Source organism: Aulostomus chinensis, chromosome 15 (assembly GCF_037954235.1).
Source record: "Aulostomus chinensis isolate RoL2024-O1b breed Wild chromosome 15, RoL_Achi_v1.0, whole genome shotgun sequence".
Classification (NCBI taxonomy): Eukaryota; Metazoa; Chordata; class Actinopteri; order Syngnathiformes; family Aulostomidae; genus Aulostomus; species Aulostomus chinensis.
The window spans coordinates 5,811,528-5,839,522 of record NC_141334.1 but is presented as its reverse complement, the minus strand read 5'-3'; the positions used below and the strand labels follow the sequence as shown (position 1 = coordinate 5,839,522).

Here is a 27,995-nt window from a genome sequence, read left to right as displayed (position 1 = left end):
TGTTGAGAAGCAACAAATGATCCCACTCTGTCTGCTAGCTGGAGCCGTTGCACTGTTGCTGACCGTTCGCGCCCAGCTCATTATTTGAACAGTTATAAATTTCCATCCCCATTTCGAGCCGAACACTTGGGAACAAATAATGTTTATATTGGAAAATATAGGAATTTTCCCTACGCGGGTTGTTGTTGGGTCATGTCATGTAGATGTGATCAATGGCATTTAATTTCAAACTGACTGGTCCATCTATTTGATCAGGATAAAGAAATAAGATTATTTACTCTTAAAATAATCCAGATCAGGCAAAGCACCCCTGAAAATATTATAAATCATATATAAAAACCTTGAACATGCCCACAGAAAACAAAAACTCTCAGGCATTTAAGTATGTGATTTTTAAACTGTTTTGCCAGTTTTATTTTTACACGGGTGTCAAAACTGCTCTGACATCCAATAGTCAACACCACTGGTCTCCCTCCGGGCTGGTTTCCACATGAGAAACACACACTTTTCTTCTTGAACCCTTCTGAAACAAAAAACCCACTAACCTCCGTCCACCTGTCTGTCTCTCACCTGTCATGTTCCACCCTCCGTCTGCCAGGCCGCCCGTCTGTCTGTCATGTTTATCTGCCCGTGTGTCATGTTGGAGGCTGCTCTCGTCATGCTTTGTGAAGGCTAGCGTGTTACCAGCAGGGTGAACAGGCAGATGGGCGGTGTCCCCGTGGTCCTGCATGTAGACAGACAGACAAGCTAAACAGTGCGTGTATATGTATATGTGTACATATATATATATATATATATATATATATATAGATATAGATATAGATAGATAGATAGATAGATAGATAGATAGATAGATAGATATATAGATATATATAGATATATATATATTTATATTTATATATATTTATATATATAAATATGCAACAAAGTAGTCAGCTCACCAAACGATACGAAATACTCACAATACGAAATAAAGTTGAAAGAAAATCAGAAATGCAAAAATCAAATATTCTGTATTTTCTTCCTTAATATGCAGACATTCAAGTTATTGCTGTCAGTACAAATAAAATGCTCTTTGCTTTGAAAACACAAAATATATGACAAATATTTAGTGTTTTCAAAGCAAAGAGCATCACCGTTGCCTTGTCTTTTACAAGTCCACACAACCGATTTGTTTGATGAAGGAGCATCTCCTTTTTGTTCGACCTCGTCTTCCTCCATTTTGAAATAATTGTTTCCCTGCATCTTCTTCTTCTTCTATGGTGTTGCTACAGTGTTTTTCTTCATCTTCTTGTCATATGTGTATACAGTAGGCGAGAGGGTCAATCAAAAATCCTCAGTGGTGCGCGGCGCTGCTCCGCTTTTTTTTTTAATAATAATGATAATAAAGAATAAATCTTAAAGTCGCCCAAGAATTGATGTAGGTTTTTCTGAGTCACCCTAAATCATCCAAACAAAAACAAAACCTGTGAATAAAGCTACCCGGGGGTTCAAAGGGTTAAGAGCTGTGGAGAAATGAGGGTGTCATCCAGTCACCCTTTATAAAAATGAATATCATGATATTATTTCACTCCGGCAGCGTCAGGGATGACAGTCTGTTAACACCTAGTAAATGTCTAATGGACCATAATGCATCTGGCTCAGTGTTCCAGTCTATAAATTAACCAGGCAGGGGTGCTTTAGATGTCAGTGTGCATGAGAACTGTAGTAATGAGAAACATCATCAAGAGGAAGAATAACAGATTGCTGAAGCCATGGTTAGTGACTTTACGAGATGAAGACCTGCTCTCACTTTGGAAAATTCACACCTAGTTGGATCTTATTGAAACTCGAGAGGGGCCGTTTCGCTCTGTTTCCTATTCATCACACATCGGGTTCTTTTGTACCGTTCCTTAACAGAGTTTGGTGACCCAGCCCGGCTCGCGTGGTCGATAAGGTCAACTTACTTGAGTCAGAGCCTAGGAGGGTTTTCAGGTAAATGAAATCGCCTACCTCTCAGTAATATCAAGGCCGTGCCGTTGCACTAGCTGCTGGCCACTCACCCCCGGAGAGGAGGAACACACGTACACATGAACTGGACCACCTTTCTTTTCTTTTTTTTTTAATCAGAGATGTTTAAAACTCAACTGTACAAGAAATGGAAGCATGACTTCAGACTTCTGGATACAGAAACACAGTGTCTCCTTCACGGATGCTGGAATCCTGAATGAGTCTTATCAGTCTTGACCCTTCCCTCATTGGTCAGGAGCCACATTTTGGGGGTGAACTATCCCTTTCATATAATTTAAACAGGAGACTTTTATTGAATTCCCCTGTACAGTTCTCATCGAAGGGGAAATTAAGTTTAGGGACCAAACCCATTTTTTTGTTCCAGGCTGTAAACATGTTTATTACTACCATAAAGTTTGGCCTTAACATGAGGGTCCGTGGGGGATATTAAACTCAAAAACACATGCCAGCCTAATACTGGAGGAAACGTCAGGTGATCACCAATGTCACAAGGATGGATCCTTTGGGCGCCGTGAATGTCAGCACAAAATGTTCTAGCGATTCGTTTAATAGTTAATGATATATTTCGGTCCGGGGCAGCAGCACGAGGAACACTGTACAGGTCCAGTTCTGGTCTCTGTTGCTAAGACTTTTGCTCGAAAGCACGCACACAAACACACACAATATTATTATGCAGGAAGTGCACCACATTTAAATTCTGGCTCAAAGCAAACTGTGACAAGCTGACAGCGGTTAGTGTTGGCCTCTCTGATCTGCTCTCAGCAAGTGTGTGTGTGTGTTTGTGTGTGTGTGTGTGTGTGTGTGTGTGTGTGTGTGTGTGTGTGTGTGTGTGTGTGTGTGTGTGTGAGATGATGAGGAAGACGGAGGAAGGAGGGGATGAGAAGGGACAAGAAGGTAATAGGATGAGAGTCAGAGAGGTGGAGAAGAGAAACGGAAGAGAGAGAAAGGAGGGGAAAGTATGTGTGAAAGGACAGAAGAAAGGGGAGAGAGAGGGAGGAAAAGACAGTAGGGGAGAGAGGGGGAGAAAAAAAAACTTGTCACATTACACTAATGAGCTCAGGTAAAAAATAGGACACAGTAGCAACACAGAGCCTCACGCTGCAGTTCAGTGCATCTAGAAAGAGAGGAAATTAATCACTTCAAAGAGATGAATCCGCTGGTGCTTCCAAACAAGAAAGGTAAGAGGTTTTTGGAGGGAGGAATAATGTTGCAGAGATGGAGCGAAAGGCAACAGCAGAATGTAAAGACAAAAAAAAAAAAAAAAAGCTTCCAAGTGTTTAAAATGGTTTCCACTGCTGATAGTTGGATTTTGTGCTGAGATTACAACCTGCAGGGGGAAAGCTGAGTCTGCAGGCGTCCTTGAAAACCCAAAGACATGGTTTTCCTTCTTTTCCAAGCTGTGGAACTTACAAAAGAACACGATCAGATTAGGGGTGGGGGGTGGTGGTTGTGGTGGGTGTGGGGGTGGGGTGGGGGGAGGAAAATGTTGACAAAATTGGTCCCTTGGAGATCAGATAAGATGGTCCTTCTGTCAAAACCATAAAAAAGGAGAGAAATTACAATTCAGGAGTTCTGCAAAGAAGCGTTTCCTCTGGGAGTTCCTTCAAAGATTCCCTGCCGCTAATGGCCTCTTCAGTTTCAGTAACTGCCATAAAATAAATTGGAAAAAGGGGGAGAAATGTCTGCTAGATGTACCTGCTCTCTTTTTCATACAGACGTACAAAACTTTCCCACTAATTCTACAGTTTTAGCTGTCCTATGTTAAAGTACGGTCACGTTATACTTGGATCCAGTGTGTATTTGCTCCACTCTCCTTCTCCTTCTGTTGAAGCCCACTTACCGAAAACATTCAGGCAGGGATTTTATGTTTTGTTGCAATTATGTAGAGTATGAATACTGAATATAAATATTATTTTTCTATGTTTAGGCCAAAATCATCACATTACGGTCCAATTTATATATTGTATCATCATACGCGGACACTGTTAATTGCCTCACTACGATATTTATTTATTAGTCACTTCGGATCCATCAAGTTCATTTTTGGCACCTTTTGGGTTTTGCTTTTAATGAATGTAATGCTAATGTGGCTTTAGCTCATCTCTAGAACAACTCTCCAGTTCTATGTTAGCAGCAGTTGCGAGGAACTCGAGGTCTGTCAAACTCTCAGAATTGACAGCGGACATCCGCAAAAATTTAGAGGGTCTGTTGTGTTTTTTTGTGTGTGTGTGTGTTTTCAGACAAAACAGCAAGTGGAGAGATGTCAGATATGATTAAAAAAAAAAAAAAACCTCTCTCACAGCTGAACCTGTTTAAGATCAACAAAAACTCCAAATTTTTTTGCAGTGATGAAAAAGTGTTAACCCTAACATAAAGGATTTTGTTCAGTTCCTTCTGTGAGCCCCGAACTCGTGATGTGGGCCCAGGATTCAGGTGCGTATGTCAGCCCATGTCAGGACGTGGGACGTTTCACCCCGGAGTTTAATGATATTCTGAGGCGATGATATTTCAGTAGTATTTTATACTGTAAACTGACTGTAATTGTTAATTGCCTAGTGATATAATTGAGAAGGCAATAACAGCTGAGGAGTCGTGCTGTGTAATGAGCCTTGTCACCTGAACTGAACCAGGAACTGATAATGCAGGAAAAAAGCCTCATGGAAGACCCTTTGTTTTTGAGATCTACCCCTAGAGCAAGAGATTACCATGTTTTTCCACTTTGACATGTCCCCATAAGAAACATTCATAAGTTGTATTTTACTATAAAACAATTGAAGATATTTTGCTTAAAAGCACAACAAATATAAAAAGGAAAGAAGACCTACCACCTAACTGAGAACCTGAAATTGATTTAGGATCATGTGCATAATGGCAAACAGAAATGCAGGACACTTCTGTACTCATACTGAACTGTACTTTCTCATCATCTCTGCACTGGGTTGCTCTTGGTGGACACACACACACACAGTCGTCACAGTGTGAAATCTCCTGTGGTGTCTCTGGGCTTCACTCATGCATGTCCTGCTCCTACATGCTAAGGCGAGCATGAGGACAGCCCACTGCTGGCGCTGACAGCCTCATGCACACATACACATGTTTGGAAGGAGGCCTAAGTGTGGACATGAGCTGCATCGACCAACACACACTTCAAAATCTATATACTGCACACAACAGAGGCGCTACACATAGGTAGCTTTTACTTAAAGGCACAGTGTGTAACCTCAGCTGCTCGAAGAACCTCAGTCAAAACAATAACAAGATGGAGTTAGACTTCTTAAACTAGCGAGGATGAGAGAAATCATGTTCAAGAATGAAGTCCGTCCATCCATGTTCTACTGCTTAGTCTGTTCAGGGTTGTGGGGGGGGCTATCCCAGCAGCTTTCGGGCGAGAGGCGGGGTTCACCCTGGACAGGTCTCCAGTCCATCACAGGGCCAACACATAGAGACAGACAACCATTCACACTCACAGTCACACCTACAGTCAATTTAGAGTATCAATCAGCCTCGTCCCCTCTTGATGTCTTTGGACTGTGGGAGGAAGCTGGAGTACCAGAGAGAACCCACACAGGAACAGGGAGAACATGCAGACTCCACACAGAAAGATCCTGTGATGGAGCCGGGGCTCGAACCGGTCATTTTATTCTAATTAAATAGCCTCGGCTAATGTTGGCTGACGAAACCTCGGCATGCTAGCGTTTTACACACTAAAAATAACTGAACAGGGATACGGCATCACTGACAGGAAATCAAGAAACATCACATAACAATTTAAGATTAGAAAATTTTTGAAAACATTTGGGACCATGTAGACAACACGAGTCTCACAACAGAGAAACTAGGTAGTATTTCTTTATCTCTAAAATCACCCACATTATTCTAAAAGGGGAAAGACATTTTCACCTGAGAGACTGGAACTCAAGTGTTTGCCTCTTAGATACACAGACTTTAACTTCCATGTGTGACTGCATCTGCGAGCCCTCGGGACGTAACAGCTGCAGTGGCGGATCACTGTTATCACGCCAGCTGAAGCTACTTTTTCTCTGTTGCTTCTGATACTGAGACGACGCCGAAAAGTGCAAACAGCACTTTGACAGATCAGCAGCCTGTAACGGCAAGCTAGCCCTCATTCTGATTACTGTGACCAAACACCTACGGTGGACGAGTTATTCTTTTTCTTTTTGTTTCTTTGTGTTGTTCCTAAAGCTTTACTCGCTGCAACAGGATGGGCCGAGATTAGCATGGAACCAATGAAGCCCTTAAAACATTTCTGTGGTGGGGATTTTTTTTTTTTATTGATGTTTACGCACAATGGATGTATTTAATCCAGTGCCTGTAAGCGCACACACTCACATTTTAAATGCAGACAGTTTTTTAAATGAATAATAACATCAAGAAAAAAAAATAGTCAATGGTTAATTGCTTTTCTAGTCTACTGACCAGTCACTGTTTTTAAAACACACAAACACACACACACTCACATTCAAACATTGTCAGCGACGGCATCAGGAGCATTTCTGGGTTCAGTATCTTGCTCAACGACACTTTGACTCGGTCTGTGGAGAAGCTGTGGATTGAACCAGGCACTCGCCCAAATATGTAGAATTACATCCTGGACAAAGACAGTGAATGATGAACTTTAGATGGGTATCTGATCGTGAATTTCACTCAACAGTGATGAGACACACACACACAGACACACACACACACACACACGTAAAGAATCAAATACATTCCACTTTTAAAAGCCCCCAGGATAGCTCAAATGAACCTGCAGGTGCCACCTGCTGCACTAATGTACCCCCACACACACATGAACATGATCCACAGCAGCAGTAGAGTTAGTGAGCCATGCAGGCAGGACTCTGTTTGTGCAAACAGCAGGAGCCTGTTACAACAAGACATGCCAACAATAAGGGCTGTGCATGTTCGAGAATGAGCGAGAGAGAGAGAGAGAGAGAGAAAGACTGTGTATGCGAGGATCAGTGGAGTGTGGCTGCATGTGTCTGCATCACTTCCTTACGTGTGTTTGCACAGTTATGTGTTAAGTCTTCAAGTGTTGGTGTGTATCTGTTAAATGCTGAGTTGAGCAGTGATTTATTGGACTTCACCTCAATAGAACAATTCTCAGAAACTAAAAATAATTTTGAATGTTGGATATCGACTGTTAAAAGTGTTCGCCTGACAATTTGAATCTTAAAGCAGTTGTTGTTTAAGTGATCAACATTTCAGCCTCCATTTGGAATATCTTGTTATGGCCCTGACCTCCTCTGGAAGAATGTACAGGCTGACCAGCACCTGAATTGTTTACTTACCTGACTGATAACTGATTTGGAGGCCATGTATCCACAGTCGCATGTGTATTTGATGTGTGTGTGGCTGTCTGACGTAGCTTTAAGAGATAATGATATGAGTTGCCAAGCTTTTATTTGATGGGGATGACTTTCAAACCATCAATCCGTCCATTTTCTATACTTCTTATCCATTAAGGGTCGCGGGGGAGGGGGGGGGTGGAGCCTATCGCCTATCCCAGCTGTTATTGGGTTCGAGGCGGGGTTCACCCTGGACGGGTCGCCAATCTGTTTCAGGAGCAATTAGGGGCTCAGTATTTTGCTCAAGGACACTTGGACATGGTCACCGGGTGAAGTGAGGATTGAACCAGCGACCCTTCGGTTGTTAGACGGCCACTCTACCTCTGAGCCATGCCCCCCCCCCCCTCGACTTTCAAACCAGTGCACTTAAATTGGAAATATTTTATTTGTCTGCTTACCTTTCGGGTGTGTAAAATCCCTGATTCAACAGTATCGCGCTGTGAGCGACTGTCAGTGCCACTTTGTAGTTCAAATAACTTTATTCAGTGTTATTCGCTGACAACATCCTCTTGAAAAGACATTCGCTGTTGGAAAAGAATTCTTGGTCAACTGAAGGAGAACTCTGTAGTTTGGGTTGGAGCTGTAAAAAAACGCAAAGTTGTAAATGGGACACAGTGTGAAGTTTTGTACAGGCAAAAAAAATGACTTGATTAAGGTCAAGAAAACATTGTGTGTGTGGGTGCATGTGTGTGTGTGGGTGCATGTGTGTGTGCGTGTGTGTGTGTGTGTGTGTGTGTGTGTGTGTGTGTATTACCTGCCACTCTCTCAGCTGGAGAAGGCAGGTGAGGTCTCCTGGAGTGAGAGGACAGTTCACTGCAGGGATGTACTCGGCAGGGTTCTATTACATGTTATATGCTGTGTTTGTGGGTGGGTGTGTGGGTGTGGGTGGGGGTGTGGGTGGTTGAGTGTCGATAGAAGTCACCAAGCAATTTGTTACTGATGTGCAGCTATTAAAACAACTTCTGCAGGTTTTGTAGGTTATTTTATAAAAAGATACCCTCTTCATTCAGCTTTTTTTTAGAATGCATATTTTTCATTTCTCTGTCTGAATTAATTGTGTCATACTAACTTAACTACCAGTTTCCCAGACTAAATCAAGCTTGATTTAATTGATTTAATATGAAGCCGAACCCATAACCCTGAGCCCGTCTTCTGTCTCCCAGCAGAGAAAAGCCAGAAGGGGGAAAAGAGGAAGCAGAGTGGAGTGAAGGAGAAAGGGAAGGAGAGAAGGAAGAGTAGTCCTGAGAAGAAAAAGGAGAGATGGAAGTCAGAGAGCGACTCCCTGCTTAAAGAGCTAGGTACTGTGTGTGTGTGTGTGTGTGTGTGTGTGTGTGTGTGTGTGTGTGTGTGTGTGTGTGTGTGTGTGTGTGTGTGTGTGTGCGCGCGCGCGCGCGAGCGTATGGGAAAGATCCTGCTGACAAAAGGCAGCAGCACATTTCTTGCATCAATAATTTATTTAAAGACGTTTATCTTTTCATTTTGGCTAAATTGAATAACTTACAAAAATAGAAATCTTAGAGAGTTCGTCCATAGCTAAGCTCAAAGAGTGGTTTATTTTTTCTTGTTCCACTGAGCAGAGGCGACAAGTTTGGCCCGGAAAAGTCCGCCGGTAACTATTTTTTTGTGGCTGAAAGGTTTTGGTTTTTCAGGAAGTTATCCAGGTTCATGTTAATGGATGTAGAAATGTGTTGACTGATGATTTAAATCAGGTGCGGACATCAAAATCTCTGCAGTCAGAACTGTGCAAGTTTCAGACTGGAAGCTGAACATCCATCCATCTGTTCATGTCCATCCATTTACCTCTCCATCTGTATTCATTTAGGTAGATGGGCCTGTGTTGAGAGTTGGCGCAGTCTGATGTTTCTCCAGCTCCTTTAAAATCACATTTCCTGACATCCTGAATACATCCTGGGTTTTTTTTTTGTTTTTTTTTTTTACATGCAGCCGCTTCATGGGACAGTAGAGCTGTGACAGTTTGATGAGTGCTGGTGCTGTTGGTCGTGGCAGAACCAGAGCACGCTGTCAGGATCAAACGCTGTGTTTCCTTTCCTTTCAGGTTCAATCCCTCAGGCTTTTATTTTGGGGAGGAAAAAAATCGTTCTAAAGTTACATAACCATCCAAACCCATTCTGAAAGGATGACAGGCAGGAGTTTGATAGGATTTAGAGTGCAAAGATCGAATAAATGTTTGTGCGTTTAGGGAAACTTGAAAATAAAATGCAAAATTTTTTTGCAATCAAAATATGAAATTGGGAGTTTTGCTTTGAGTGCGTGTGTCCCTGGTTTAAGATTTTTCTTATTGTGTGAGAAAGTCGTGCAAAGTTGTTTCGTACAAAGAAATACTCAAGCAGTGACGTGACGGGGTCCTTCCTCTAAAAACAAGCCTCTCCACTGTGAATATCCTCAATAAAATGGGACGTCAAGTGGGAGGACTTCTGTCTTTACATAATCCTTGTTAATATGTATCCAGATTTAATAAGTTATGAATATTCCTGCAGTGACATTCAGTAAAACGCCGTGGGCTGCTGCACTGACAATTAAGGAACATGATTCATATCAGGGAGTCTAAATGAAAATGAGTTCTGGTGACTAATTGTGCTCTCTAATATCATTTATCCTTTTATCTGAGTTTTTATGTGTATTAGGAGAAGACGTTCACCTACAGTACAAGATGGATAACATTCGTAGTGACTATAATCTTATAATATTAACTCCATTGATCGTCAGAGGAAAATTCCCCACCATTTGTCAGACTTCTCTGCTGTGTTGCTGCTCATGAAACCCCTGGGAACTGCAGGAAACAGCATCAAGGATATGTGATCACCACTAGGATCCATGCTTTTACTCAGCATTTAGTCATCAAACCCTAAAAATGTCCGGTCTGTCATTGCATTCGTCGTCACGGTGATGGCGTCTGCTGTACCCTGATGCGTTCGGTACACTTCCAGGGTTTGCAACGGCAGCAAAAAAAAAAACTGTAAATAACAGACTTCATTTCACCATGCTAGTGCAGAACGCAACCCAAACTAAACATTTACTCGATTATCCGCGTTCATCCATCAGACTTTAGAACACTGTTTGCAGCTGCAACTTTAAATTACTGCACTGTTTAAACACACTTTTGAAAGCAAAATAGCAGGTTTGTTGACTTTCATTTTCACTTCCAATATAGTTAAACCTCCTAATAGGCATCATTGTTGTGATTTGCAATTCAAAAGAGGACCAGACGTTTAAGTTAAATGTTGGAAAGGTTGGACACGTTTCATAGACGTCTGTGCTGTAGAACAAGCTCATTTTGATAGCAGTATTGAGGGGATGATTACAAGTTCATTTAACACGTCTCAAAAACCTCTCTGTTGAACATAATTTCGCCCATTATTCTGCACTTCTCTCTGCCCCTGAAGTTTCTGGTTAGTGTGCCAGCGGCTCCCTTATGTTCTAAAAGACGCAAATCCACAAACAACTCAGAGATTCTAACTGAGATGCGGGATCGAGTCTTAAACCCCCCCCCCCCCCCAAAAAAATGTAGCGTTGTTTAACATCTGGTTTGTCGTCTCAAAGTCAATGGGATTTTTTGGATTATAGTTTACTTAAATAGGTTAAATAGCTGAAATAAGGTCTGTGGGAAATTATTTAACATCATGTTTAATCAGTAAATACCACACTCACGTCATTGTTGAGGTATTAATATGTCTTAAAAAGTAGGTTTTTAGGATTCGGTGGACATTAACTGTCAAAATGACAAAAAGCGTGAAGTTAGCAGCGGTGCCATTGTTGGCTTAACATTAGCTTTGTGCTCCTAGAACTTAAATTTATGCCCCAAAAGTCATTAGTGAAAGTGATCTCACTGAGCAGAAGGCATCATCTCTTTAACTTTTGTTTCCTTCAGAGTTTATTTTTGACAATGATCCAAATTACAGTGTAAAAATCCCACTTGTTTTTGGTCGAGGGAAGTCATGGCGCTGCAAACTGCCAGCTTGGCAGACCAATCACGTCCCCCCTGCAGCACTTCATGGAGTTTCCGTGTGTTGAGATCCTCTTGCTGACAGGAACCATAAATACGTGGTGTTGTTGTTGTTGTTGTTTTTTTAAATAGTCAACTAAATTCATCACGTTAAATCATATCAGGACAAACCTTGAGAACCCAGCATTCCATTTGCATTTTATTTTATAGCATACTCGAGATACAGTCTTACTGAGATGTTTTGTACTTTTCACCCACACAAACAGGGTGACTATCTCTGCCTCATTTCCTTATTTAACTAGAGCTGAGAGTCGTCGAGCCAACAGTGATTTCCTGTCAAAGTGAATATGATCAATAAACAAGAGCCCGATAACACAGAAGACAGGAGAGAAGTTCGGCTCTGCCTCGCTCGCTTCCTGCTCTGATGTGATCTCCTTTTCTATTTATCTCTTTCAGTTTTCCCTCTTCTCTGTCTGTTTTTCACCGTGCATCTGTCTCTTTTTCCCTCCCTCTGGCTCCCGAGTTATAACGCTCCCTCTTTCTGTTTATCTTTCCGTTCTTCTCTGCCTCTGTCTTTCCACATGACTGCTGATAGAAAAGGACTACAGCTTGATGTTGAATAGATGCGGGGAAATCATCACTCACATTGTGATTTTGTGACAAACAAGCCCTTCTGTTTATATCGTGCACTTTTGTTGGGTGCAGCCGTATCATTCGCTCATGTGGGGGTGTGTGGGTGTGTGTGGGTGTAGGCAGTCTGTTATATAGATATGCTGTTCCTGTCTCAGTGTGTCATCCGTGTGTTTGTCTTTACATGCCGTATGCATTCACATCTCACTGTCAGTGTTTTTGTGTGTGTGTGTGTGTGTGTGTGTGTGTGTGTGTGTGAGTGTGTGAGTGTGTGTGTGTGTGTGTGTGTGTGTGTGTGTGTGTGTGTGTGTGTGTGTGTGTGTCAGGCCATCTGTTCTCTGTCTGGTCTGGTCCTGACTCCCAGGGCTTTGTCTTCTCTCTGGGATCAAGAAGGCAGACATTTACCATAACTCCCTCTCTGATGCTCTGTCCCCGATCCCCTCCGTATATTAGCAGAGCCCATATGCCCGCCGTAATTGGAAAAAGCAAATTGTTTTTGAAATTTTAATGGCAACACCCTCAGGCACAGATTTAGTTTCATCTAGAAACTTTAGATCATATGAACATATACAAGTGTTGGAAAGCATCCAACAAGAAGTTTCTGGTTTTGAATCCAACAGCCGGCTGGAGTTTTTCTGTGGTGAGTCTTCATGTTATGCCGAGCCTGTGTGGGTTCTCTCCGGTGCTCCGCCGTCCTCTTATTCACCAAAAACATGCTCGTCAGGTTAATCGGAGATTCAAAAGTGCCCGAAGGTGTGAATGTGAGCGTGAATGATTTCTGTCCATGTGTTCACCCCGTGATGGACTGGCGACCTGTCCAGTGTCGGACTGGTTGCACTGGCCCCGGTGATGTGCAGGTCGCTATCTCCTCCCTCCCCCTGGCAAAAGAGGAAATGTTATTTGAACATGTCATTTTTGGTTGGGAGTAAAGTAACATGTTTGAAATCTTTAAACTTATTGTACACTTGTTTGAAATTCAATTAATGTGCATGATCTTAAAGTGCTTTTAAAAAAAAATCACACATTATGCACGAAAAGAAGAAACAAAATATAATTGAAACTGGTTAAGTATTTACACCGTGTACAAGAAAAAAAGGCACGTTCAAAATGTGCAAAAACATATTAAGATGAGTCGGTAAGAGTCATTGTAAAATGTGGCTTAGTCCATGTACCCCACTTTACAATAAAGGTCACAAAGAACAGTAATAGCTGGTTAATTATGCTTTAGCAGTGTCTATTCAACACTTAGCATTTGCTAACCATGGTTAATGGTTATTGTAAAGTGTTAGCATTGATTTTACATTAGACGCGATTGTTTTTCGCTCCAGACGGATGGTAATCAGCAGTGATAAGTAGGAAGCGGTGCGTCGTCGTTGTTTCTGCAGCTGTGGAGTCAGTCTTTGACCGCATGTATTTTGTTTTAAGAGAGAATGAACCCATCAAATGAATCAGCAAATGCGGTGTTGTGATCTCTTGTGTGAGTCAACAAGGAGAAGCACAGTTACAATGGCACAGTATCAAATAAGTAAAAGAACAGGTCGGAACACTGGTGCAAAGTTTCCTTCCCGACTAGCTGTTTTAGACATGAATTGTAGCCTGATTCTCTGAGCTGCAGCTACCTGTACCTGCTAAAGCTTTATTCAGTCACTGATTTCAGCGGATCATTTAACACAGAGGTGATTGCCTGAGCAGCTGTTGTGCTTCTCTGCTGTGAGAACGAGAGGCAAAACTCAAGGACGTTCCAGGGAAGCTTATTCATCAGCAATCACATTTTGGTTGAAATGATTCCTATGAGGGAAGTAAACAAATCACCTGCAGTGAGTAAACTTGGTGTGTGTGTACAGATGGCAACACTGACCCAAACAAATGCTCCGTGAACCGAAAGATGAAATATAGTAATTAGAAATAAACAAAGTCACATCTGAACAGCCTAAAGGATATTTCATTTATTTTCAAACTCGGGCCCTTCTGAGTAAAGATGTGATTGACGTTGAAGCCAGTGGCAGACCTGTTGGAATACATGTGTAAGGGTTAGAGGAGCGAAGGGTAGCCATCGTCTCGTCTGGCTCTGGGGACGATGCCAAATAAGTTTATTTCCCAATAAGTTGAGGTGTTCTTCTAAATCAATTGCACACAGAGGGAGAGACGGTCCGCTGAGTGAGGCTCGGCTGACATGTCAGAAGCCTGTTGCTAGGACAAAGAAGTATATGAGAATTTTATCAAAATCGCAATGTGTCGTAATGCAATATCCAAATCACAGGCGGTAGAGAACCTGCTAAAGGCAAAATGTGTCACAGTATCATTCCAAATGAAGTATTGTGGCTCTACAGGCAAATCCAAGCCAGCCACCCTTCTACTCTTTTGAGGTAACGTCTTTGTTTGGTACAGATCCCTGCAAAAATCACACCGCTGTCATTCCAATATGTTTTTTTCAATAAGATGTGAATAATGACACAAGAATGACAACTTCTTTATCCTAATAAATCACATTAAAATTGTAATATTTGTCAAAACCCTTTCAATTTTTCGCATTTTTGTCATATTTGTGTTTACACCACACAAAGACTGGATGCTGTGCTCCAGGTCTGGTCTGATTGATCAAACTGCTTCCTGAGTGCGTTCACACGTCTACTCACAAATGTGCACTTGTGATCAGATGGCCCAGCGCACGTGCCTGTGCCCCAGTTCCTTCAGTCTCGGTTATCTGGTGTCGTGTCCAGGGAGATGGTTGGCACCTGAGAACAATCATCAGACGGTCGCGAAGGCTTTCGAAGCAGCAAAGACAAACATTGCTCTGTCAAATGCTGATTTTTCGCATTTTAGCTCAGTGAATTAAGGTTACTGGACGTTAGCATTTAGCTCTCACAAAGCCACTGGAGCCTCAATGTGGCTTTTTTATTTCTCAAAAAGTTAAATTAAATACTATCAGGAATTAAATTATGTGATAGGAATTGAGCAAAGCTGCAGATGACACAGGGGCATGTTTACCTTCCCTTCCTCTGTCTGAACTCCTCCCCTCTCTCACCCCCCTCCTGTCTTCTCCACACTTCTTCACTGTCTCTTTTTTCCCTCCGTCACCTATTCCCTCCCTCGTTGCTCTCCCGACTCCAGCAGAGGCATGCTGCGTCATGGAAACGGCCGTGTGTGTGTATGTGTGTGTGTGTGTGTGTGTGTGTGTGTGTGTGTGTGTGTGTGTGTGTGTGTGTGTGTGTGTGTGTGTGTGTGTGGAGGTGGAGGGTAGCTGGTGTTAAAGCAACCCTAACAGCACCTCCTGCTGTCTCACTTGGCAGATCATTATAGGCACTGAAGATTTACAGGGAGACCAGAAACACATTTGAGACAAGGAGAAAGAAGTCACACAGGATAACTCTGCGCACACTCAGTACACCTCATAATGCGCCGTTGTTGTTCTTTTGTTGACGCCACCTCCATCTTTGCTAACATTTATGTGTGTTATGCGAGAGTCCTGGAGCTTCAAATCATCTTGATTTTGCTGCTCATAAAGTCATGTGCTGCAGCATCACCCACAAACATTTTTCATCTTGTGATACCTTTAATCTGAACAAAAAAAAAAACATGATTTCGTTCAACTCTTCTCTCCAGAGGCTGAGGAAAGCCATACTTGTAACTACTTCAACGTCTCGTGATAACGGGTGAATTTATCCTGTTGTGTCGAGATGACAACGCTTATTCTCTCCTGATAACGGCTCAAGTTATCTTGTTAACTTTAGATAATGGAAATCTTGTGAGATAACACAAAAACACAAGTCAAGTCACACAGTGTCGTTCATAAAACAGTCGTCAGAATTCTGTCGTTTTCTGTGTTTGTATTTTTTGGGGGGGGGGGGTGATGAGTATTAAAAAAAACAAACAAAAGGTGCCAAAAATTGATAAATGAGTTACCTCACTTTTCCATGAATGCCGTCTGTCTGGTAAACCAGATTCAGTACTTTATCGACAGGGTTCCAACTCATATAAAATGTTTTTGTCATTTGTAAATAAACACACGTTGCATGAGTTTTAGCTCTTGAACTTACAATTACCACTAATCTCTTCAGCTTCACGTTTAGCTGTCCAGCTGAAAATTTCTGGTTTTGGTCGAGTCTCAAACCATCATAGTCAGCCAGTACAGACAGCTGTTTTTAGATAGCCCCCAAAAAAACCCCACTGTACTCCTGCTGCTCGCCAATAAAAAGCTAAGAGTTAGCAGCCAGCTGGTGAACAACGTGGAGTTTTAGCAGCTAAGAGCCAAATATTTCTCTCTGGGCCTTGATAGAGAAACCAGAAGGAATATTGGACTTACTTGTTCTCTCTGGGCAGAAACACAACTTCAAGTGAGTGCTATTGTTGTTCTTTTATTGCTGAAATAATTTAGCTTTTACTAAAAAGTTCATCATACCAATTTAAAAGATGACGATGGGTCAGTGTTTCGCTGCCAACCATTGTCCGCTGCCCCCTTGTGGCCAAAAAAAGCTCAACGCAAACTTTTCTTACAAAAAAAGGATATGGAAACTTGAGAGGATTTCAGAAAGGTATCTGCTCAAAAATGGGCTTTGATGCCAAAGATGTATTTAATAAAGTGCATTCAAAGGTCAAAAAAAAATAACCAGCCAAATGTTGGCACTGTCTTCTTTTGGGAACAGGAAAACCACCCCCACCCTCTGTTCTCTTCAAGCGTCACTGTTTTTACTGCATTGTGTGTGTGTGTGTGTGTGTGTGTGTGTGTGTGTGTGTGTGTGTGTGTGTGTGTGTGTGTGTGTGTGTGTATGTGTGTCTGAGTAAGACAAACTATAATGCCACAGACAGACACACAGTGCTTTGGCAGCACTTTCACAGCCCACAATGATAGAAAATGAGCCATGAAAATCTCCTAATTATACACACACACACACATACTCACATACTTAAAATCAGGGAGCTTTGTCTGAAGCCTTAGTCAAAACACACACTCACACACACACAAAAACACAGTCCTGGTCTGTGACAGTCCTGTACTAAGACCAGAGTGTGTGGCGAGAGAGTCCTGTTCGCAAGGAGACATGAAACAGGATTTCTGCTGTAAAATGGGTTTATATCTTCATTATTGACGAAGCTACAAAAGCTGCCTGTTTGGATTTGGAGCTTATTGCTGTCGGTGTCATTGTGCCGTTGTTTCACAAAGCACCGGCGAGGTCTGCGTCTCTGTTTGTGATGCGCGGACATCTAAATACATTAAACAGCATCATTTAGAGGTGCCACATCAGAGATTATCATCACTTTTGAGATATTCCATATCAATTTTTATGACACTCATCTGGAGACGACGGCATAATGAACATAAACAATTTCACATATCACAATTCGGCAAGCGGGTTGTTGTATGGACTTCCTGTGCTGTTCGTATCATGCCGTGAAATGAATTCTGAGACTGAGAACGTTTTGTTTCGACAGTTAATTCTGCACCGTATGATATTGGTGAGATCGCTCCAACTGAGTAGCTTTGCTGGAGCATTCAGGAACCAGGAGATAGTTTTTTTGGAACACCTCTCATCTATCTGTGTATCTGTTAGAGGTGGTAGAGGTGCTGGAGCTAAATGATTTCACCAGTCAGTGCAGAAATCTTCTTTAATGAGAGCACCAGTAGCGAAACTCTCTCATTCCCTCCAACGTCTGTTTCAGTGCTATTTTGCACACCTGCTCTTATTTATAATGAACGCTTATATTTTCTGTCACCATGTGACAGACAATAACGTTTTCTGAATCTTTCGAGCAATAACAGTCACAGACCAAAAAATTTGCATAAAACAATATTACTGCGCGGACGAGAATGTGTTGATTTATTTTCTCTCTCTCTCTCGTCAATGTGTTCTTGTAGGAACACGAGCCAGTTTTTATAAATAACAATCCAAGTATTACTGTTTGATTTGAAAATGAAGTGACAGTGAACTGCAGCTAACCTTGTATTTAACACAATTATGGGATATTGCGTTTGCCACATCGCTCTTGTGCTGCACTGCTAAAAAGCCTCTTGCTCTATTTATGCCATTTACTTTTTGACTCTTTAAATTGGCTGTTGCTTTCATCGCCTCGTTTTCAGAGCATTTTGCAATACTTTTTTTTTTCTTTTTTTTTCCTTACGCGTATGCGGCGCTGTAACCTGTCTGCTTTGTCTCTGTCTTCCCTTCCCTAGGTTTGTCAAAATCCTTCCCATTGGACAACTCTTTGTTCGACAGCTGGCTCGCCCAGTCGGTTCAGATCACCGCTGATGACATGCTCAGTCAGTGGGCTCTGGGGGCCCAGCATCGGGACAAGAGCGGCAGCCTGCTCTCTGATCAGGTAGGGCTTTGGTAGCAGGAGGCCTGGGGAGGTGTAAAGTTGACAGTCATGTCATGACGACTGGTACGCTTTGATTATGCAGCAAGTCTTGGCAGTGGTGAGCAAACTGGTGCCAGGAGCAAGAGAAGTAACTGCTGCCCACAGATGTGATTGAGACGGACATCCAAAGTTCAACAAGTTCCTCTTAGTCAAGGAGGGGAATCTGATTAGAGGGGAAAGGGCACGCATCAAGATGAAAGTGTTGACTGCAAGACTAGAAACATGTAGGCGGGACAGCTGTTTATGTTCTCTCAAAATCCATTGTATCATCTTCACTGCCCAGTGTTTCAGGGAGGAATACACGCACACACACACACACAAACACACACACACACGCGTGCCTGATGGTACAAAATGTAATTGCTGTTGTTTTCTCAGTCTAATTGATTTTGCTTTGGGTTATACTGTGAGAGTAATAAGTGAGTAAAATACAAGTAAAGCTGTACAAATTATAGCCACTTAAGTGGTAAAACAAATATTAATGCCTAATGGCATAAGACCTCTCACATTAGTAGCACAACCAGCATAACAGGAGATTGTAATCTGATATAGAGCAGGATGTGATTTATGAAGTGGTTTTATGAGGTTAAATCTTAGAGGATAAATCCGGTCTGTGCGTCCTTCTCACTCTGGGTTGACCACTTCAACAAAAGAGCTGATGGGCAGAGCGGGGCTGCACTGTGGCTGACCTGCTGTTCTCTGCAGGAATGTACTCTGTTTGTGTATTGATTGGCAGGGGGCTCCAACCAAAATGCATGATATAACTCTATTGTTTGGGGTTAAGGAACAAAAAAGTAACAGGAAGGTTGTTGAATCAATGAGATGTAGAGTTGAAAACCTGACAACCTTGAGAGAGGGTTAGACAAGTAGACACGGAGCTTTTAAAAGGGCCTCAAGTAGTTGCTCACTTCTGTCAAACAAACCTACAGCAGCCAAGTTACACTGGCCTGATGCAACTAAGAATCAGTGTCCATCAGTAAAAGGTCACATTATAAAACATGTTACGTAACTTTTATTCACACACACAGAGTCTAGAATGTGAGATGTTAACCCAACTAACTAGTCAGTTGTTTCCCTCGCTCCTCACTTGTGTGTCTGATAATCTCCTTGCCACTTCTCTTGTCCTCACGCAGCTCCTACAAGGCGAGGAGAACCTGCTAAATCTCATGATGGAAAACTCAATGGAGTCCACTTGGAAAACGCCCCAGTTGGGCCGCAAATCAAGAGGGAGCTACAAGCCCCGCGCTCGTGGACACCAGCAATCCACCGCACCCACGCCACCCCAGACGCCATTGTCCGCCGCAGCCGCGTCTACCGCTAGCAGCCCTTCCACTGCAAAGAGCCTCTGGGTAAGTGTGGAAGAGGAGAAGCCCAGTCACGTGGGACGCAAAGGAGAACGATCCCGAAGCTCCACCAAGGTCCACTACCACCACCTTCATCACCACCAGACCAGGAGCTCTGACCTGCACAGGGACCCGGCGCCACAGCCGCCCATCTCCAAGATGGATTCTTGTCACATCTCGGAGGAACCCGGCCCGTGGGACAGCAGCCACGCAGGAAATGGTATTGCATCAAGAGCAGGATCTGGAGGATTTACTGCAAGCTCGTCCCCATCTCCAGCGTCCAGCCCTGGGGTGACTGTCGGTGACGCGGGGGCAATCCTTCGTAGTGGGGCATCACGGCTCCGACTGCCCCGCCAGGGTAAATCCAGAGGGAGGGGCAACAGCAGCGGCATCGCTGGTTCTGAGACCATGGACCTGCCCCTGACAGCGAAGGACACATCCCTGCTGGATGCTGCTGAGACTGATGGGTACTACTCTGATGGTGAGCAGAGCGACTTGGACACACGCTCTAGCGGACGCAAATTGCGTTTGTCGCAGTTGCATTCTGGGAACGAGGACCTGCTGAGAAGGAGCGTGCTGGCATCCTAGAAACCGAGACTGACACACACGTACGCAGTTATCCAAGCCGCGTCTTCGTCTGGCTAATTGTTTCTCCATCTGTGCCCAGTAGACAAGTTACAAAACACGAGCGGAGGGCTTTGTTTGACCAAAGCGCCGTCACGTTTACCCGTGGAAATTCTCTTCAGCTCTTACCTGCTTTGCTTTTCTGGAGGAATTTGAATGTAGCTGTTTGCCTGTCGTACAGTAAAGCTTCTCCACCGGATCATAGTTTGTTGTTAGCTTACGATACATTCAGCGAATAGGAAATGAACATAACCTTTAGTCTGTTTTTGTTTTGTATTTCAGATTTTGTTTTCTTGGCGTTGAAGTTCTGGCCTCATGTCTGTGTTATCAGCCAGACTAGGGAACAAACTTTGGGGCATTATTATTATAATTATTCTTATTATTATTATTCAAGCTGGTTTCAGGGTCTGCTTCACTCCCGGTCCGTGTGACCTGAGATGCATCCAATGAGTCCTTGTTTTCTTCAGTATGTTCAGTGAAAAGACGATTTCACACCAGAGTTGGTTTGTATATGTACAGAGGGTGACACGGGACAACATGTATTCTGCCTTGAAAAGCACAAACTATTGGAGCTGTAACATAAGCACTTATGTATAATACATGCTCATCCAGGGTTGGGGTCACCTCTCATCATGGTTGTAAAATATACATGAAAGCCTTCAAATTGATCTCCACAGTCGAAAAGAAAACACATTGCCAGCTTTTTTCCAGTTTTTGAAATGACGGCCCCCAACCCTACTGCTCATTCTGATTGTCACGGATACCAACACACACGCACACACACACACACACGCACACATACGGGAATCCCTTTTTGACGTTTTTGAAATATTCGATCCGACTGTTTTCAAATGTTTCAAATTCTTCCTTATTCTTAGTTAAGTTTTTTTTGTTTTTTTTTTTGTTTTTTTGGGCTTTTTGTTTTCCCCAGAATCTTTGGAGAAAAATCATCGAAACTCTGTGCCTTCTGTCGCTCGCCCTGTGGCCCTGCCTCCCCTTCAAACCCCACCCCCCACCCCACCCCCCAACCTTATCAATCAACCAAACAATCAACAAGTAGTTCAATCAGCTGTTTCTCAATCTGATTTGTAACAATCAAACTGAAAGGAAAACCCACTGCATTGGTTACAAAACTGTAGCCAGAATTGGGCTCCTTGTCACCTTAACAATTGTGCCTGAAATAAGGATGTAAATGCAGCATTTGCCGTTAATCAACCAAGTTTCTGCAGTCGCTAGCAAAGCAGAGCCGCAGCTCGCCATCTGCGCAAAGAGCTGCCCGTTGTTCTCAGCCCCCAGTGACGAGATCGCTGCAGTCCAGAGCCACTGAGAGGAGTTTGGCCAGGTCACACTGTCAGCGCCATGTTGCTGCCTGCAGAAGTGAGCAGGGTTAGCGCCGCTAACATGTCATCCTTCTGTAGTTCATCCAGCCTGCTACCCCGTCTGCAGTCAGTCCAGTTGAATGACTTGAAGGGAAATTCTGGTATTTTTTTAGTCTGGGTCCTATTTTCTTGTTGGTTTGGGTAGAAACTGAGCGGCAAGCTACAACTTCTATCAAATTGAAATAAGTCACCCACATTGAATCCAGCTAAATATTCATTCGGGACTTTCAAAATAAATTATTTGTGATGCAGGCAAACAAAAATGTCCAAAAACAGAACCCCCCCCCCCCCCCCACACACACACACACACACACACACACACACACAAACACAAATACAACAGCTGTACAGTCATTGGGAAATAAAACTTAAAGGAATAGGACTCCTTCAATGAGGTTACATGCTATTAAAAACAATCTCAGCTTGCCTGTGACACAAATAAGACACTTTGACACAGCCAGCCAGCCAGTACCATTACACTGCTGTAAATGTGCAGTCATAGTGCTCACGTTCTACATTGGAATGCTAACATTTAAACTAACTTCTCTACCTATTATGGAAGATCTTGTGTAAAGATAAGCATAAATTTTAGCCCATACTTAAGCAGATTAGATTCCCTGTGTATCTCTCCTGACGCTGGAGGAGAAGAGGTGAGATCAAACTGGAAAAAAAATTCTGAGATTTTTTTTTTAGGTTCTTTGTTTTGTTTTGTTTTTTATTTTAAGCACATTACCTGTGCTATAAATCAACATCGGTAGCTCAACTCCTTTAAATTATTTCTGCTCTGCTCAGTGTCTCTTTCAGGCCACAGAAATTTCCCTTTTTATTACCGATGACACCGGTGTAGCAAGATGCTCAATGTTGTGTTCAGATGAGCAGACACAAACATGGCTGCGAGCGAAGCGTGACGTGGCTAAATTCTTGTAAATGAGGGCTCTGGAGCAAACGCTCCTTGTGTTCGATGAATGATGACGATGTAATGATCCGCTTCAGAGGCCTGCGCTCCTACCTTCTTGAATTGAGTGGTTTGTAAATTTGAGACTTTATGTTGTTCTCTCAGAGAGTTGTATTTTGTACTTAAGGCAGTCTGTGGTCTTCTCAGGGGTTTAAAAAAACTTTTAAAAAAATGTTTAAAAAAAAGGAGGATTAAAAGGTTAAAAGATTTATGGAAAAAGCGACACAAGACGTAGATGCGTATATATATATATATATATATACATAAACATATATGTATATATACATTTTATATCATATATAAATGAAGAGTTTATTTGCATAACAGATAAAAGCAATGGATAAATAATGAATATTGAACATGTAAAGATTGGCTCTTATCTGTTTTTGCAAAGGAACTTTTCAAATAAATACATATATATGTATATATAGATATATACTTATATATACATATATATAGTGATGTGTATGTCTAGAGACTTCTTTATTTGAAAGCCTACACGACTACTACTGAGCATGCTCCTTCTCTCAGTACGACCATATGATCATCAGCACTGGGTTCGATAGTCTCTACCAATAAATGTTCATTTCAACTTTGCATCAGATAATATTATCTTGGTGGACAAGACGGGACTTTTATTCTTTCGACTTTCTCGCAGACTCCAGCCATCTGGACCCGAATTGGGGTGAAATGAAGCGTCAAAAGTGATGTTAAGGGCTGCTTGACCCTGATGAACACACACTTACATGGAGGTGCAACCTACTTCCTGTGTTTTTCTCTGTTTGGACAGCGTCTAACCTGTCTTCTGAAGTGACCACGCCAAAGAACAGATCTGTGTATCAAGGCAGCATATTCACCTAGAATCTACACACACACACACACACACACACACACTGCTCTGTATTTGTTCGTCAAGTTTAAGAATGTTAGACAAGGATATCAGCTCAGTTTAATCCAGAACCTGGTGTGATCCAGTGTGGCATATTTATTCAACTACACCAGCTTCAACAAACTGGATTCTACCAGACCTTCACATCGGAGGGAAAAAAATAACCGAATCTGTTGCGGCAGTAACAGGCAAACACACACATAGTTATCTCCTTCAGAAAAAGCCAAATGCTGCTGAACTGAACACACACAAACACACACACACACACACACACACACACACTAGAGCTGGTATAACAGGGTTATGATGTACAAGATGACTAATTTTGTATGTATATGTTGTCCTGACTGCACCAGGATGCTTACTCAGAGTGAAATGCCCTCTCACAGGAAGAGAGTATTATTACTGGGGATGCTGGAGTGTCTCCTCGGTCCTTCAGTCGTAGCCATCGTAGAAGAGTCGTATTCTTGGTCCTCCACGAGAGATCGTCGTCTCTTGTCCACCCTGAAAAGTCTCGAAAGCCCTTCTTCAGAATTATTGTATTGAGATGTGGAAAGCTGTTGCTGAATTTATAAATGCTGGAGGATTCTGGACGTCTACGTTGGCTACTGCTATTACAACCACACACACACACTCACACACACACACACCCATGCAAACTGACCGTAACGAAACATACAGCGACAATGTTTTGAAGAGCGAGGATGTGGTGTAAACATTCACTAATCCTCCTCTGGGCAGTTGTAACCCTTCATGTGTTACAGAAAAATGTAATCTTGGTTTCAATATTCAGTGTTCAGAGTAGCCTGGCGTTTGTAGACAGTGATGTTAGACAAGGCCTCACATTTACGGCCTTAACATGTCGTAGCAATTGTTAAGGCTGCACAGTGCTGGCAAAAAATAATAATAACAACTCCTCCATTTATATCTGTGGTGGAAGGCAACTGAGATTCTCAGCTGTTGTTTTATTCTTTTTCACCTGGATACTGTGCAGCCTCTTAGTTAACACATCTGGTTATTATTCTATATTTACAGTGTGGCTTCAATGCCCTATCCTTCCGCTTCGTAGATACTGTTGACTGCAGGTTCTTTTTTCTTTTCCTTTTTTTTTTTTCAATCAATATCCAATAGAATACAAGTAAAAGCATCTTTGTTCTTTGTGTGGTACGCTGGAGGGGGTGTTGGCTCACAGCCTGAATGTGCTGCGATGAATTTTGCAGCTCAGATATCTACATAGAACATCCAGATTACACATCTTTCTTTTTCTTTGAAGGATTCAATCTGTGGGAATGTTTACCCGGTCCGGTGATATTTTTTGCCTCCCGAGCGAAGCATCGGTGTCAGAAGGCATGGTGGAATATCTGCGGCAAGATATTGTAGCGTGTAGGCTGGCATGTGCCGCTTCTCCGGCGGCGTCTGGTATGAATGCACCGGAGACACCAGCTGGTGGAGCCACCAGACACACGACCACTGGAGAGCTGCGTTCCAAATGACACTCCAACTAGATAATTGGAACTTTGCCTTCCATCCATGTTCTACACTGACACTGTTGTTAAACTCCTAGCAAAAGGCGTCACTGCACTAGCCGGGCTGGATTCCTCAGAACTTCCTCAGGTGTTAGCAGGACCACCAAGCTACACAAGATATTTGTGCAACTAAAGTATTTGTTTGCCTAAAACAGAAAATATGATCTCAATTCCAGATTCTGCAGCTGGTGAATGAAAATTCCACATGATTATTGCACTGAGGCGGTTTTGTGGAACCAGAAGGGCACTCGGATGCTGTTCATAGGATGTCTGTCTTTCTCTGTGGTTGCTCCTTCATCCAGTAGGAAAGTGGTTTGAGGCTGTCGTCACGTCAGTGGAGCCAGGACCGGCCGATCCTTCCCATTCTTCAGTGGTGATTGATTTCATTTCAGTGCCACAGCTCCTCTCTCAAGCTGTGGTTTTCGCCACAGCGTGAGTGTTCGGTTAGTGGTAATAGTCAGTTCAAGTGGCAGCAGCTGTTTTATCTGTAACAAAGGCCATAATGCAGCTTGCTGCAGATGTTGTTTGGCTTTTATTTTCAGGAATTCTTGGAATTCCTGACCAAAAAGACAAGGAACTTTTACTCTTGGCTATGGAGTGCTTCCTGTTCATGAGCTGGTCCTTGCTTTATTGTCCTGCAGCAGCCACTCAGACCCCCCTCCTCACTACCACTGGAGATTATACACATTTACAATAATGTACAGTACTGTCAACTACTACTACTACTACTACTACTACTACAAGAGACATTTTCATTTTCCATGTTTTGAAAGATCCTTTGCAAGCTGTTTTTTGTTTCCCGTTTGTAACGCTTTAGCTGGCAGTTGTGGCTGATATCAAACCAGAAAGCTGACTCATTATCTGCTTCCTCAGTTTTTACTGGCGTTAAGCTCTCCTCTCTGTTACAACAAAGTTGTGGCTTCAGGGTCTCAACATCCACAACACAGACACACTGCACAGATCAGAGGTTTAGTCATACAAACACTTCTCACTGGCAACGCTGCTGTGGAGGCACAAACAAGCTCTTTCACCCAGTTAAAGCTGAACTGACGGAATCAAAGAAGTGCCATGATTTGAATCAGACGACCCCTTCTCATTCATTTGTGGTCTTACAGGGAAGCTAACTGGTGTACCAAGATCATTCAGATACACATCAGCCAGTTTGAACCTGGGAGGTTTGCACAGAAGACTAGCGATATTAATGAAGCAGTGTCAGTTTTGAAAAGACAGCCGGTCGCAGACATTAAACACTCGATGAATATGGCGGATGAGGTTCTCTGTGGAACAGAAACCGGGGATGTTGCACCTCACACTCGACACCCCGGGAACTGGGATATTTAACAGTATTCACATATATATATATATATATATATATATATATATATATATATATATATATATATATATATATATATATATATATATATATATATATATATATATATTGATGTAATTTTGGCTTTAACTAGCTAATTTCCAGCATCAAGTCATCTACTTTTTTAATAATAAATTCTCTACTCTAACAATTTAAAAAGCGTCCGCCACAATGACTCCAAACCCCAAAAATATATTTACAATTGCACCAAAACTTCAGTGTTAAGAAGCTTGAACCTGAAAATATTTGGCATTTTGCTGCAGGGAAACTTGTTGCTGTCCGATTGCCTGTCTATGACTAATCAGTTAATCAATTAATGGTTTCTGCTCTGAGTCACTGCCTGTCTGAGAAACTAAGCCTCATCCAACTCCTGAAATCAATTCACAGCAGGGCAGACGCATGCGTGGTTTCTCTCTCTTTTCTACCAATCCCTTATTTCACTGAGATTCAATTTCAACCTCCAGAGCAGCTCCAAGAAATGTTTGTGGGACTAAAACTCACATCTGCACAAACTGTGCACCTTACTCCATCCGATATCTTCCTCTTCCACCACCAGCAAAGTCTGCTGTTCTGCTTCATCTTGAATCCCTCGAACCTCCCTTCCCATTGTGTCTCCCCAGCCCACAGCTCCTCCTCCCTCCTCTCCTCTGCTGTCCGGTGATCAGCTTCCCCAGCCAGCACGTGTCTCTTTCCAAATCACTTTGTAAGCATAGGATGATCAAAACAAGTCAATGAAGAAAAAGGGGATGTCTGTAGCTTTAAGGACAAATAATGACAGGCACGTGTTGTGGAAGTACGTGTGAGGAGGGAAAACGTTGCACTCTGCTTTGCTCAAGCCCAGAGAGGAGGGGCAGGGGAGAGTAGAGATGGATAGAAGGAGAAGAGGAGGGAGACGTTTACTGAACCGAAGCCAGAGAGGCAGGCAGACAAAGAGTACAACTTGTTCTTTCCCCTGCGTTCTGCTTGCAGCCTGTCGGCACAGTCAAGTTAACAAGCAGCTAATATAAACAACACAAGGCCCTCCCCATCTCCTTGCCCTCTCGCCTCCTCATCGCCCTTCTTCTCTCTCTTCCCCTCTGTACTTTTTCTGCTCTCCATCTCCATACAGCCGGGTCTCTGTCCAAATACTTCCTTCCTAACCTGCAACGTTCAGGAAACCAGGACGGAGATGTGCCAGATTTGCAATTTATGGCAGGATTCCGCAAAATCGTCCATGAATTCAATTGAAATAAAGATTTATTGATGAAACTAAAGCAAAAACTTCTGCCGCTATTACAGAAAAGTAAAGATCATTATGTAACATGAGGCTAGCAGGATACTGTTATCAGATCACATTAACACCCAAACAAACGATCCTCTCTCTGAGACCACATGAGACCACATGATCAGACCACCTCAAGGAGCTTAATACTTAATCTGTCTAATTCGAGTACACGACCTCAGCCAGTTTGATCAAAATATACTCATTTAGTGGTAGATATGCACCCTTATGTCACAAATAACTATCCTCAAGATGATCGAGATGATTTCCGGAAGCTGAAATTATCTTCTTTTTTTTTCCAGTCATTTGACATTGA

The 27,995-nt window shown here is 42.6% G+C and overlaps 1 protein-coding gene and 1 long non-coding RNA gene across 4 annotated transcripts in view; one reads left to right on the top strand and one right to left on the bottom strand.

The window, feature by feature from the left end:
• Nucleotides 1-26,389, top strand: part of jade2 (jade family PHD finger 2) — a 160,524-nt gene extending 134,135 nt beyond the window's left edge. Inside the window, exons 12-14 of one of the 3 annotated variants that reach the window (XM_086226382.1) lie at nucleotides 8,546-8,677; nucleotides 18,143-18,288; nucleotides 19,461-26,389. In XM_086226382.1, coding sequence (XP_086082508.1) covers nucleotides 8,546-8,677; nucleotides 18,143-18,288; nucleotides 19,461-20,258 — 1,076 coding nt within the window. In that variant the 3' untranslated portion in view covers nucleotides 20,259-26,389. Of the gene's footprint in view, nucleotides 1-8,542; nucleotides 8,678-18,142; nucleotides 18,289-19,460 lie in introns of all 3 variants that reach the window. The other 2 variants (XM_086226381.1, XM_086226383.1) reach the window with 2 other exon arrangements.
• Nucleotides 12,743-16,420, bottom strand: LOC147248438 (uncharacterized). The gene is made up of 3 exons (XR_015119474.1): nucleotides 16,373-16,420; nucleotides 14,610-14,708; nucleotides 12,743-12,851 (listed from the first exon to the last, which is right to left on the bottom strand). It is a non-coding gene; the product is annotated as an uncharacterized LOC147248438 (long non-coding RNA).
• Nucleotides 26,390-27,995: the final 1,606 nt, after the last annotated feature.